This window comes from Chenopodium album, chromosome 27, assembly GCF_948465745.1.
Source record: "Chenopodium album chromosome 27, dcCheAlbu1.1, whole genome shotgun sequence".
NCBI lineage: Eukaryota > Viridiplantae > Streptophyta > Magnoliopsida > Caryophyllales > Amaranthaceae > Chenopodium > Chenopodium album.
In genome coordinates, this window is record NC_137860.1 from 3,625,210 (window position 1) to 3,639,600 (window position 14,391).

At 32.5% G+C, this 14,391-nt stretch overlaps 1 protein-coding gene across 2 annotated transcripts; it reads right to left on the minus strand.

Moving 5' to 3' along the window:
• Positions 1–92: 92 nt before the first annotated feature.
• On the minus strand, positions 93–7,246 carry LOC145619493 (biotin--protein ligase 1, chloroplastic-like). 2 transcript variants are annotated; one of them, XM_081674195.1, is made up of 10 exons: positions 6,894–7,246; positions 6,744–6,805; positions 5,682–5,951; positions 5,381–5,536; positions 4,914–4,959; positions 3,911–3,977; positions 3,469–3,545; positions 2,336–2,425; positions 1,192–1,291; positions 93–579 (listed from the first exon to the last, which is right to left on the minus strand). In XM_081674195.1, the coding sequence occupies exons 1-8, from the start codon at positions 7,160–7,162 to the stop codon at positions 2,383–2,385; spliced, it is 990 nt and encodes a 329-aa protein (XP_081530321.1). In that variant the 5' UTR covers positions 7,163–7,246; the 3' UTR covers positions 93–579; positions 1,192–1,291; positions 2,336–2,382. The 2 variants fall into 2 exon arrangements, with proteins under 2 accessions (XP_081530321.1, XP_081530320.1); XM_081674194.1 differs by having other exon boundaries at positions 1,192–1,294.
• Between the last annotated feature and the right edge of the window lie 7,145 nt (positions 7,247–14,391).

Genomic DNA, 14,391 nt, shown 5'->3' on the forward strand with positions numbered 1-14,391 from the left:
GAAAAGGAAATTATGAGCTGAACTGAACTGATTGGAGCTGAACTGAAATTAAGCTGAAGCGAACATGCCCTTAATTATAAAGATTGTTGAATATTAACCTTATAAATTTAATTTTTATCAAACTTATAAAATTGTAATGATCCGGGGCATCGCCCGGGCCAATAACTAGTTCATTCTTATAATATCAAATGTTCATGAAGAGAAGAAATTGGTTCGTTAAAATAAACAGGAAGACAAACTTTTTAAGATCTTTTCTGATATTAGCTTTTATCATAAACCAAAGACTAACTCCTTTCTCTTTCTCCTTAGGATCAGGCAATTTCTTACGCTGTTTGACATAAGGAAAGTTAGCTACTGCATCTTTGATAGAAGGATTAACATCATCCTCTGATTCAGCAGCATGAAAATCATCATCTTCCGAGGAATAAGATGATATCCTCAAATCAGATGCACTGCTTTTGAAAGAACTTGATGACAAAAAGTCCCTTGTGTCAAAAAAGGAGTTTTCATCTTCATCTGTGTCTTCCTCTGCAGCATCAGCCCTATCATTATCATCATCAGAATCACTTGGAGTTGCTTCTGCAGGATGGACAGATACGTAATGTGAAAATAAAATAAATCAGCAACTACTTTTTCCATTCAGCCATAGCAAGAAGATAGGGCATTATTAAGCATATAAATTTGGAAAGTACAACCCATCCTCGATTGTGTGCACTAAACAAAATAATAAATTTAAGGATGAAAATCACATGACCTGAAAGTGCATTGGACTGTACACAAAAACACAAGCTAGTCTTTGTTACTCAAATTCTAGAAAATTATTGCAGATTTAATTGCCATCAGTTACAAGAATTTTAGTAAGCATTGCTGACCTTTCAGTTTGAAATAGGAGCAATAGACAGTAGCCAAAATTCCAAAATATAGAAATACAATCAGATTATTCAGATCAATACTCACACAAATTATTAAATAATCAGGAACTAAGCTTAATCTCAGAGCCACAGTGCACAATCCCAAACATGCAATGCAAAGCTAATATCGTATCACCATGAAATGGTTGGTAAAGCTGAGATCAAGCCCAACTCTTCCTGATTCTTCCAGTACTAAAGTCTAAAGAAGGCATCTTGGAGACTTACAAAGGTCGAAGAACCAATCAGAACAACTAAACAATGTCAAACATAAAAATCTTACCACTAGATTTATCTTGTTTTGTTCTGGAGGTCGCCCATTGCTCTTTTGACTGCTTCTGACTCTCGTCAACAACTGTGTTCTCCAAGTCCCCCTTTTCGGTCTACTACAAGGCCAAATAAAAAAAATTCTCTTAGAGGTCAGAATTACCATTACAAAAATTAATTAAGCAAGTATTGCGTATAGCTAATTAATCTAGAAACAAGAATAACTTGCAGTATCTTCTAATCAGAATGCAGAACAGCAACTCAAATCTTCAAAGTTGAGTGGGTTTTGAATTGCTAATGGAGTTGATATATTCCCTTGCCACACATAACAGGCTGTACATTGAAAAGGTTGCAAATTTGCTATAGTCGAGACAAAAGCTTTAGAAACCTTATCATCCATGAAACAGAATAGCAGACTTTAGATCAGAGCAACTGTAAATAGGGGGGAAAAAAATCTGAGAGTGCTTATTTTTTTTAAATTTATAAATCTGTTCAAATGCAACATTTTAGAGCTTCAGATAAGTCCATCTTCAATCTGCTGTCAGAAGCTGACAATAGGGATACCCAAGATTAAGTCCACACCCTTAGATGCCATTACTGCAATACTCCCATGATAGAAGAAAAATGCAGATAATTAAACTGTTTAAAAGCAATGGGGAAAAGGAATGCACAAGATGACGGCAACCAAGGGAAGAGTTGTAAGCTTTTACTCTAATAGAAAACAGCAAAGTCAGGGCAGTCAGATCGACAGACATATGGATAGGGTCAGATCGAACAAAGTTGCTTGATGACATTAACTACGGATGAAACTTTGAAACACAACAATTAAACACACCAACAGCTAATGCAACCAAAAAATCAAGTACACAAGCAACTAACCCAGGCCCATCCCCCTAAGATGTCATTTATTTTGTCATTGTGTAACACCAAAACATTGGTCAATATATTCCAAATTGTGGCAAAAGAAATATAATCAGATCTAGGTTGAATATAGACACCATAAATAATTCAAATCAATGATATCTGCATGCTTCAATAAATACATTAAATCCGACTCTGAACAGGATTGCACTACTGTACGCACAAATAAACAGGCAAGATCTAACATTGTTTTAATTGTATTTAAAAAAAAAAAAAAAAAGAGAAGGAAAGAAAACAACCTCATAATTTCATAAATAGCACATGAAAAAGAATGGTAGAGCACTCTTCAACTCAATTTGTGTCTGACTAGTCCTTTGAAGAAGTCAAGGCTGCCATGCAGGATAAAATTAAGTATATTAGTCATTAATTGACAAAACTTAAAAGATATTACTGAATCATCAAATTAAAAGTTGTTGACTGCAATGTCCACAAGTCTTCAACAATTCATGTAAACTAAGGGCCTATTCTCATTGACTGAACTCAGGTGAGTTGAGCTGAGCTGAAATGAATATTTTATAAGAGAATGAAATTAGGAGCTGAACTGAACTGAGATGAATTGAATTTCAACGTAAGAGAATAGGCCCTAAGTTGGAGAAACTTAGAATGATTGATCTAAAAAGAAGCAATTAGAAATCAAAGGTGCTAATACAAAATAAGATGAAATGGTCAATAATAAACGTAGCCGGTCTACCAACCCACCAAAAAGAGTAGCATAATAATTTTCAGGAAAAGAAATAATTTGGCACGTCTCTTTAGTAAAATATGATAACAATTTGCAAGTACCTTCAAATTTTAATATTCTACGTAGTAAATAAAATTGGATTGAAGCCATCATCAAACTTCTCAACCTCTTCCTATTCTTTCAACATGCAGACAGGAGATCACGTAATATTGGTAATAAGACTAATAACCTCCTATATTTTCCTGCCTATGCAAACCCACACAATTGATTCTTCTTTGTCATAATACTCTAATTATTTTGTCAAAATGTTTGGCCATTATGCAGGACTCAGCAGTAAAAGTATCACGAAAAACCAGTTAAGATGTCCTCATTTCATTCTTTACAAGTTACCACTGTGATACTTTTGATCTTTCAAAACTACACCAAAACCAGAAATACACTATTCAATTTGACACCTTTGTCAATAATGCAAGGATTCACCTCTTTTTCCAAACAAGGCTGATAGAATTGAAGGAGGTAAACTGCAGTGTGGCACCTATAGAGAGCTGCTCCCACAAAGCATTCTAAAAGGTGGCTACTATTGTGAAATAAAGCCAACAAGCCATCCCTCAAATGAGCAACGCGGGTTTTTTATGCTAGGAAAGCATGTACTCAATCAACATTGGAAAAAGAAGATCTATGATGACAAACCTGTTGCCATCTGGGTGAAGTTCACACATTTGACCATCATCTCCAATTGCCAATAAATATCCCGATGATGTCAATCCCTGCAAGAAAAAACAATATATAGTACAAGAACAAAAAAAAAGTTGACAATATATCCAATGCAGATACCAACAAACACAACTTGCTAGATACTAACGCCAAACAAATATTTAGGGGTCCAAGCTTAGCTGGAATCAGTGAATCACATACCAGTAAAGTTATCATTCATCAATTATACCTTGCAAATTTCTTAATGTAAGTATTCAAACTAACAATTTTGTTTTTCCCATTATCTTTCAAAGATCTTACCGTGCATGCATAACCATATAAAGAGTAATGAAGAAATGGAAGTACTAGACCAGAGCACATGATTGACGTTATCCTTTTATAGACATGTATATGCATATGCATTGCTTTAAAGTATTACCTGAATAGTAGCAGCATTATCCACTGTTTGGCCTTCACGTGTTTCCTGTACAATAACTCTTTGTCCACTGCAGGAATACAACAAAAGAACATCAAGTCAATACAACTGAATACTTGAATTTGAACTATATTGGGTGATTAAGAACTAAACATAACATGATTTATATCATCAGTCAATGAGTTTTACAAGATGTTTTCTTTATGAGCAATGATCAGAAATAAAGCCCATTTAGAATCAACAATTATTCACAGTTGGACGCAGAGAATTATTCTTGCTCCAGAATTTGACAAGGATTTCTGTCCCTAGAAGAATCCATCCAGAAATTCAGGGGAATAAAGATATTTATTGAATAAAACCTATCAGAGAACACTATACTTCTAGCTAAAGATACTACAGAAGCTGATCAATATGCATTGTCTCAAGTATTACATTTATACACACTTGACCAACAGTCTTTATATTGCAACCCTTGAAGCTGCAATCCTGCATGCACCTTAAACTTTTGGAGGATCTATATAATTCAAATATATATGGTTTATGCCTGATCCCAATGCAAATTTGTTCATCCTGTTTTGAATAATTAATGAAGGCTGCAAATATAAAATACCCTCAACCCATTTGTTATGTAAATGTAAGAAATAAAAGCTTGCATAGTGCAGTCAACTTCGTAATTTAGGCAACAGCAACAATTTCCCCCTTTGTCTTGCTAATGTCATCCAGTTAAAACAAGTAAAAGCATTTGCAAAAAAAAATGCTTGTACATTATAAAATCCAAAACTTCTGAATAGTTTATACCCCCAAAGTAAGTATTTCTAGTTAGCTAAATACCACAGGGAAGGCTTACAAGCCATTAATAACTAAGGGGTATGAATGTCCAAATACTTGTAAATTGCGAACGTAATCAAGAAGATAGGGTAATTGAGGCAAACCAATATAAGACAACCAGTATAAGCAACTTTTTCTATGTGATTGAGGTTTAGACAAGATAGGGCCTGCATCTAACCTGTGCAACCAAGTCTGGTAGTAGAGTTCCTCTAAAGGTTTGAAACCTGAAAGAATAATAGAATCATCAGTATTCTACAAAAGAATACCTTTTAATTTTCATCATTTCTAATAAAGCTCTCCTCTCAAGTATCAAAAGAGTAGATAAGGGAAGTCAATTAAATCTTACTCCATGCAGAATGACACAAGTATATGTACTCATTGTAGAATGATTGATCTATCATAACTAAGATTTCTTTGGAGTTTTATGCATCCATTTGATTAAATTCAAGCTTTTGTCAAAATTCTTGAATTTTATAGCTTATTAGCACCTGTACTAGTAATAAGTCTTTGATCGAGTTTGAAGCAATTCACATATACTCCTTCAGACAAGCAGGGGTAAAGTGGGCATAAACATACAGTGGGCAGGAAACTAAATAGAGCTAAAAGCTAACTATAAATAGATTGAAAAGAGTAAACTTGGTTTACCTTGGCTTAAGAATTGGTCAAAGAAATTCTCAAACTTGTTAAAGGAGGAGGCCAAGATGTCTTCTTTGCGTAGTTGACAGGACATAGAGGCTATTTGTTGCAACCTTGCATTCAAGCAAGTCGTCGGCTGTTTATTATCTACATTTAATCCAATCCCTGAAAGTAAAAACAATGATCTTGAAGTAAGATATAGGCATACAAGTAATACAACAGATCATTTGCATCAAACTACAACAGGATAGCAATAGAAAGTTATAACAACCATTGAAAGAGGGAAAAAAGAGGTTTTGCCGGCATTTACCCACACTGATATTGAATTTCTTCGATTTATAAGTGGATGTGCATAGTACCCCACCAATCTTTAAGCCATTTAAGTAAAGGTCATTACGCCACTTAATTTTAACCCCCAACTGAGGCAGGCCATTGTTAAAACAAAGATCTTTAATAGCTTCTGTAAGTGCAAGAGAAGCAATATATTGCACTAAAGGCACTATTCGTCCATACTCCATTTGTAGTGTAAATGAAAACATAAGACAACCTGGTGGAGATTCCCAAACATTTGCTGACCTTCCTGTACATTTAAGCAACAAGTACACTTATATTAGCAAGATTCACATCCCTTCGTTTGTTTAGATGAAACACTTTGATTTATTTAACATACTATATAGTACCAATTTATAACTATTTAAACTCTGTAACACAAGCACGTGTGATCTTGTTGGATTCTTGCCAACGATTATTTTCTAAATATCAATAAAATTCTAATTCAATTTACCTTAATAATTTAACGGTATTAATGATCAAAGTTAGGCATTGACAAGCATGAAGTAGTTATGTGTTAGGGGTTTGAAATGCTGCATAATTCACTGATTGAGTGAATGAGTTATAATGTTGAGTAAGAAATGAGGTTATTCACAAGAAAGTAGGTGTGGCAAGCATTGCAGATAAACTAAGAGAAAACCACTTGCGTTGGTTTGGGCATATAAGACGGATACCCGAGGGTGCACCGGTTCTAAGAGTGCGACCATGGAGGGCTTAAACGAGGGAGAGGGAGACCGAAAATGACTTGACTGGAAGGAGTTAGGAAGGATATGAGGTATATGGATTTGCATGAGGATGAATCATTCAATCGAAAGAGATGGAGAAGGAAGATTTATGTCAACGACTACACGGAATAATCAAATTTGGTTCATGTTAGCCGCCCACACTTATGTGCTTAAGGCTTTGATTGATTGATAAATGATTATAATGTTGAGTAAATTATAACCAATACAAACTATATGTGAAAGCTTAGCACAGCAATCAATGTAAAAATGCAGAATAAACTGAAATGATAAAAGCTAATATTTAAAAAAAAAATAACCTTTGCCTTTGAACTGAACATCAGCAACACAAACTGATCCAACAGGAAGTTCACTGAAATTACTGTTACATCACCAAAAAATACATCTGAATATGATGATGGTTGTAAGAGTAACAATAAGCAATGAAATAAAAGAAGTGAAAGAGATACTGCGAAACGACGTCGTGGGTAGAAGGCAAGCGAGGAGACCAAATGAGAAAGCGTCCAAAACGACGAGTAGAAAGTGAAGTGAAGAAGGAATCCACGTTAAACGATGCGTTAGTAGGTCGACGGAGGTGAGATTGAAGACGAAGAGATATATTCGCATTCGTATTGGGGAATTGAAATTGACAATTATTATTAGAATTAGAAAACAGAAAATTAGCAATAAATTTCTTGCCGGACGATTTTCCGCACAGAAATAATTGATCGGATTCCATGGCTTTCACTTTTGGAGAACAACTCAAACCCAAAATTGCAATTTGAGTGTTTTATGTGAATCCAAAATCAAAGCTTGTACTTAAGATTATAAACCCTAATTTTATTCCCCAAATTGATTATTAGAATGAAAATCATGTATTTACCTTCCAAATTAATGAAGAAGTAGCTTAATTTAGATGAAACTATGGGCTTTTTCATATTTACCGAACTGAACTGCACTGATTGGAGCTGAACTGAACTGAATTAAATTGATTGGAGGCTTGGAGCTCAACAAAACTAAAATGGATATTTTATGAGAGATGAAAATTAGGAGTTGAACTGAACTGAATTGACGCATATTCTTCGGTGCACACTCATGCACCTAGAAATAGGTGTAACAACAGCACAATATGAACATTAACTTTTCAGAAAGTGAACATAGGTATAAAAATATATGAACATTAGCTTTTCAGAAAGTGAACATAGGCATAAAAATGTGTGATTTTCGATTTCTTATGTGGTGACTTTGTGATTAACTTCGATTGATTAGGTTATACTACCTTCGTTAACATTTAGTTGCAACTTTGGGGTATTATTTGAGAGACATAAAATATTCCAAAGTTGCAACTAAATGTTAACGGAGGTAGTATATATGATTTTCTTAATAATAACGAATTTTGATTTTATCTGATTTTCTGAATTTTTTTATTTTTTATTTTTTTATTTTTTTTATTATTATTATTTTTTTATCAATGAACATAATCATTCAAAATATGAACATATGCATAGGTTCCCTTAAATATGAACATTAGCTTTTCAGAAAGTGAACATAGGCATATTTTATGAACTTATGCATTTCAGAAAGTGAACATAACATTTCAAAATATGAACGTAAGCATTGGTTTTCTTAAAGTGAATATAAGCATTCAAAAGGTGAACATATACGTAAAAAAAATATGAACATAAACATTTAAGAAAGACAACATATGCATAAACAGATTTAATTAATATTTCATGAACAACACTACATATTTGCATTATGAATATTTGAAATTATATATGAACATATAAAATATTATTATGAATATAATGCATTTAATTATGAACATAAAAATTTAAAGAAATAAAAAATAATATGATTATGAAACATATGCATTATAAGTATTAAATGTACATTTTTTTTCATGTTCATATTTTTTTTTACTAAATGTTCATATTTGTTACTAAATGTTCATTTTGTAAAGTGCAGTGTTGATTTTTTTTTACTTTGTTGCACCTATCTAAGGTGCACAATAAGGGTGCACCTTAGACTAATTGCTGAACTGATTGGACCTGAACTGAACTTAAATTAAGCTGAAGTGAACAGGCCCTAAAGCTTAATAAAACTTGAATCTTCTTCAAAACAATCTTGTAAACAACAAGATTTGTATGAAAAATGTTCAAATTATGATGTATTTTGGGGGTGTCGACGGCGGCGGCAATGGTTGCGACGGCGGAGATAGCTTAGACGACGTTGCAATAGCGTCTGGTGAATGTGGTGATTGGATCATTGGATGTGGTGGTTGAAGTATTTAAGCGATGGTGGAGAAAAGAGGGCAACAGTAGGATTTGATCCGATCACTACAATTTTTTCTTTTTATTTTTTTACTTTTTTATTATTTATTTATTTAGTTTAGTTTTTTTTTTTTTTTTTTTTTTTTTTTTTTTTTGAGTTCATCCTTTAGGCTAATTTGGATTTGGGGATCAGTTATGGGTGGTTAGGTTCCAGTCCCCTCTCAATCGTTGCTGCGGGGATCGAACACGGGTCCTCCCCACTAAGTGTAGTCCCAATCACCACTACACCGCCAACAGTATTTTCAGCGGACCATTGATGTACATTGTATTGTGATCCCTTTATATTTTAAGGGGCAATTATTAGTTTAGAACTCTCAATTGATTTTTGCATGTTTCAGTTATACTTAGTATAATATTTCTAGCATGATTTTCTTCAAATGAACTTTTTATGAGCTTAGGTCTGACTGTCTGTGGCGACGATCGTAGTTTTTATGATGGAAAATTTTATTTGATTCAATATCTCATGTATTTCGGTATTTGTTAACGTCGAATCTCTATTGTAGATGACATTGACTTTTAATTATTGAAATATTTTTGCTATTCGGAAAAAAAAAATTGATCATACAAAGTAGTAATATGTAAAATATTGTAGCTAAAAACTTAATAATGTAAGTTTTTTTAATGTTTTACGACCATCTAATATCTATATCTAATACTAAAGCAATAATCACTTTTTTTTTTTTTTTGAAACTTAAAGCAATAATCACTTCGATATATTTTTCCTCTTACATTTCTTCATTTCTCTCCCATAATTAATACGGAGTACCAGGTTTTTTTTCCTTCTTTTATCATCGATTCCCCTTGAATTTAGGATTTTAAAATTCTTTATACTTGTTGATAACATCTGATCAAATATCAATATTTAATATAAATCTCATTCACAATTCCATAACATATATTGTTTATGTACCATCAAACAATGTACATTTCAAAAACTAATAAACCTTAATAATAGTTGCATTTCAAAGACAACAAGATTGTAATAAGAAGAGCAACCATAAATGAGTAAAAATAAACAGTCTCTTCGTACATACAGTTTTTATCTTTTTAAATAATAATAATAATAATAATAATAATAATAATAATAATAACAACAACATATTAAGTATTTCCCCCGTTTCTTTTTAGTTGACACGTTTCTTTGGTCACGTTTGTCAATATAATGCACATATTCAACCATTAATATCCTTAATTATCATTAAGCAAAATTATAAAAAGTTAATATTTTGAAAATATATACTGTGATAAGTCTAACGAGATCCTACATGACTATATTTTTCATCACGTATAAATCATAAACAAGGGTCAAATGAAAGTGTGTGAATAATGTTTAACTCAAAATGTGTCAACTAGTAAAAAACGGAGGTAGTATAAAACATTAAAAGTTTCTTTTTTATTAAAAAAAACATTACAAATTTTTTCTTTAAAAATAACTTTAAATTAATTGATGATATGTTTGATGAAGAAAAACGTTTTATATATTAATGAGGGTAAAAGTGTAAATACACATTTTTAAGTTATAGTTCGTAGCACACTATTCTTAAGAGTTATCTTATACTTTTTATAAGGTAGGGAGGGATAATGTTTTTAAAATTATTTGTACAAAAGTTATTATGTACTACATTTAACAATAAATAACATAATAAATGTCATTTCACTAACTGCATTAAACACTAGGCTACTATATATTATGGTTTACAAACTAACCTAAAGCACTATAATCGTTCAAACGTATCCAATTAACATAAACCAAACTAACACACATTATTATAATCATAGCGTTGGGGCACACACGCACCAACGACTAGTTATCTTTAAATAAGGAAAAAAAGGGATGATAAACAATGTGCGATTAAAACTCTTAGGCCTTGTTCTTTAGAGTTGTTCTACTTTGCCATACTCTGCTCTGCTCTACTTAGTAATAATAATATTAATCAAATTAATTATTAATAATAAATAATTTATTAAAATCAATAATTAATAAATAATAATGCTAAATTATTGTGTCCACAGAAGTCCAAATCTAAGTTTAGTTTTTTTAGAAGTCGATTTCAAATCAGATTGGGTCAGATTAAGTTTTGAACCCTTAAATTGTACTTGAAATTTTCTTTTTTGGTGTTTAGAGAATCACAAGGGGCAGGTGATATAATCGATCCCAGGATCTCCTGAAACCAGAAGGGAAACTCTAACCACTGCACGTAAGTTATCCCTTGCTCTATGTGCTTTGTAATTTTAATCGAACCTATGGGCTACATTTAACATTGAGTTGTGCCATTTAATTTGCCATCTAAACAAACTTTGTTAATATGCATCTCTCTCCTCTCCTCCAAAAGCAATTCCTTCTATTTCCTCCCCTCCCAAAGCATTTATGTCTTCTTCCTCCTTTGCACGACCACCTTAGGAGGTATAATCCGGCCGGCTAAACAAAAGGCACCCTGGTTGCAAAACATGTAAATTGGGCTCATACTAATCCTTTAGGGGAAGGAAATTGCTCGTGTGACGGTGTTAATGGTCATGGTGGGGTGGTGCTAATGGTCATGATGTTAATGGTCATGGTGCTAATGGTTTTGCAGTGGTCGTTATGGTGGTGCTAATGGTTGTGCAGGTGGTCATGCGATGGTATTAAGTATTAACGAACATAAGGTGGTCGTGCGGTGATGCCGGTGGTTGTACAATGGTGTAGTGGGCGGTGCGTATGGTTATGAGGTGGTGACAAAGGTATGCTGATGGTGTAGATCGAGGATAGAGAAAGGGGGTAAACCTAAGAAAATACAAAAGTCCCCTCATATTAATATTTTTTGTTAATCAATATATCAATATATAATATTAAAACAGACACTAAGAATGACACGTGTCATTTCTTGGTGTTGTTTTTTCCCTCTAAAATCACCCATCCCCCCCCCCCCCCCCCTTTTTTTTTTTTCCTATTTTAAGTCAATGTCACTTATATATTATAGTATATATGCACAAAATCTTCACCAAATCATAATTGTGGTAATTTAGATTCACCTGCTTTCCATATCTATAATAAAAATATTTTTCATATATATTACTTTATTATAATTATAATTCTGTACTGTGTACATCAACAGGTTATGCTTACATTACTTTGGACACATGTCGAGTTATCATCAAACAAATTCCCGCTAAAACATTATATGATGTCAAATTTATGGTTTATTTATTTATTTATTGTTCTACACCTGCTTAGCTTATTTTTTAAAAGTACGTTGTACAACTTTATTGGAAAAACATGCATCATTAATGTAATATAATATATTTTACTTTTAGACAGTTTCACCATAACTAATCAACTAATCCGTATGTATTTTTTTTTCTCTCACTTTTAATTTTAATAATTTTTCTTATATTATTTCATTTTTCTTATACACATTGCAATTATTTTCAATGTATATGAGTTCATTGTCTCATTTTTATATTATATATCACAAATTAATTATGAAAAAAATTTGTCACAACCGTACATCGTACGGGCACTAATATAGTATAGCATACGTAGTATTAACAAGTATTTCCTCCTTAACATTACCTGGTATTTACTCCGCTGGCCAATTGCGTATTGACCGAGTTACTTTATTAACCGTACAATACAAATATGAAATATACAAATACAATTGTCTGCCCAATAAAGATTTATGTACGTGCACTAGACAGTATCACAGTATAGACAGCATAAAGTTCGTTGATAAATGATAATTATTAAGAAAATCAAACTTCGAGAAGTATAGCTTACTACTCCATAATTAGTGGAAAAGATTATAAATGCGTGATCCTTATAATTTTACATTTCTTACACCCTTGATGAGGTTAGAGACATGATTACCACACTTACAGATAGTAGAGTACCATATTAGACTATTTTTTCCAGAGTCCTTGGTTGCCATTCATTCGAATATCCGAGAGTAAACCAATTTCAGGATATACAATAATAAGACATAAAAAATTCCTTTTAAATCCAACTCGATTATAAGCGGCTAGTTTATGGCCATATTTAAATTAAAACTGTACAAAAAATAATAATTTAAACGGATCTAATAGCTAAATAAACTCGTTTCAGCCTACCTCGAATCCAAATCGTCAATTCGAATTGATAGTGCTATTGTTGATGAGACGATGACTACCACATCATAAGATCCTTAATTAGGACTTTAGAACAAAATTTCACAATTGACGGACAATATTAATTTGTATGGCGGGGCTGTTAATGATTAATTAGTGTTGCTTATTTAATCACATTATGTCTTCAATTAGCAACAAAAGAAGAAAGCAAGAAAATATTAAGTAATTCATCATTGAAGAAGTATGCCACGGGGCAAAAGGTAGGTAATAAAATGGTTTGGAAATCTTTTTTTGTCCCACCAAAAACCAAAAACATTTTTATAAAAAATTAGCTGACTTCAATTTGTTGGTCTCCTTTGAAACTTCCACCTTTCTTCTCTTGTTCTCAAAATTCCACACAAATTCTGCCAAAAACATCAATTTTAATTTAACCCCACCTTTAATTTCATAATTGCAATCTCATAAACTTTATAATATATCACTATATAAATACCACTTCAATATCAGAACATTCAAACCATCTCATCTCATCTCATCTCATATTATCTATTCACATATTTCTCTCTTATACCAAAGTTTCCATTTTTTTAAAAACTTTGGTATTTTAAGATTTTGATCAATCAATCAAAACCCAGAAATTTACTCAAAAAATGGAGCAATCAGTACAATTCAACATAGTTAAATCAATCAAGAAGATGCAATCTGCATATTTTTACTCTCTTTTCTTGTTCTCATCTTCATTAGTTTTACTAATCTTACACTTGATGAAATCCTACAGTAGTGTATATCTTACTTCTATTCTGAAATTCAACATTGACAGGAACCATGTGTTCCTTATCTGTAATGGGATTTTAGTAATCCTTGTTAAAAGATCGTCTTCGCTTTCGATGTCACAGTCTCAGGACAGCAACTCTGATTACAGCAGTAGTACTAGTAATGCAGCTCAGAGTTTGCCAAGACCAGGTGTTCTAGGTGATCAGAGAAAACAGGAAGAGGAGTTTTCTGCTGTTAGTTCAGAACAGAATGTTACTACTGATGTAAAAACAGCGCGATTTTTGACAGTTGAAGAGTCTGTTATAACTGAAGTACTTCAGGTTCAGCATCAGAAAGTGGTGGTTTCAGAATGTGAAGTTGTTCATGTACATCAGGAAACTGATGATGTTTATGATGATCATAACGAAATTGTCGATGATGATGATGAAGACGACGAGGATGCAGAGGAATTGAACAAAAGGTGTGAGGACTTTATTAGAAAGATGAAGCAGGGGATTATTTCTGAACACAGAAATGATCTAGGATTATCTAGAAATTATATCTGCTAAATATTTCATCTTTCATTTTTGGATCACCTATTAATTGTAGCATCGTTTAGACTATGGTTGTAGTTTTTGTAATTATAGTGCAACCAAGAAATATAATTCTCAAGGAAATTTGGCCACTCTAATCCAATGCTTGATTTAATTTAATCTACAATTCAGGCAAAATACTTGAATTTTCTGAATGAAGAGCAATTACTTGTATAATCAAAAGCGCATGATCGGGATTAAGACCCAAT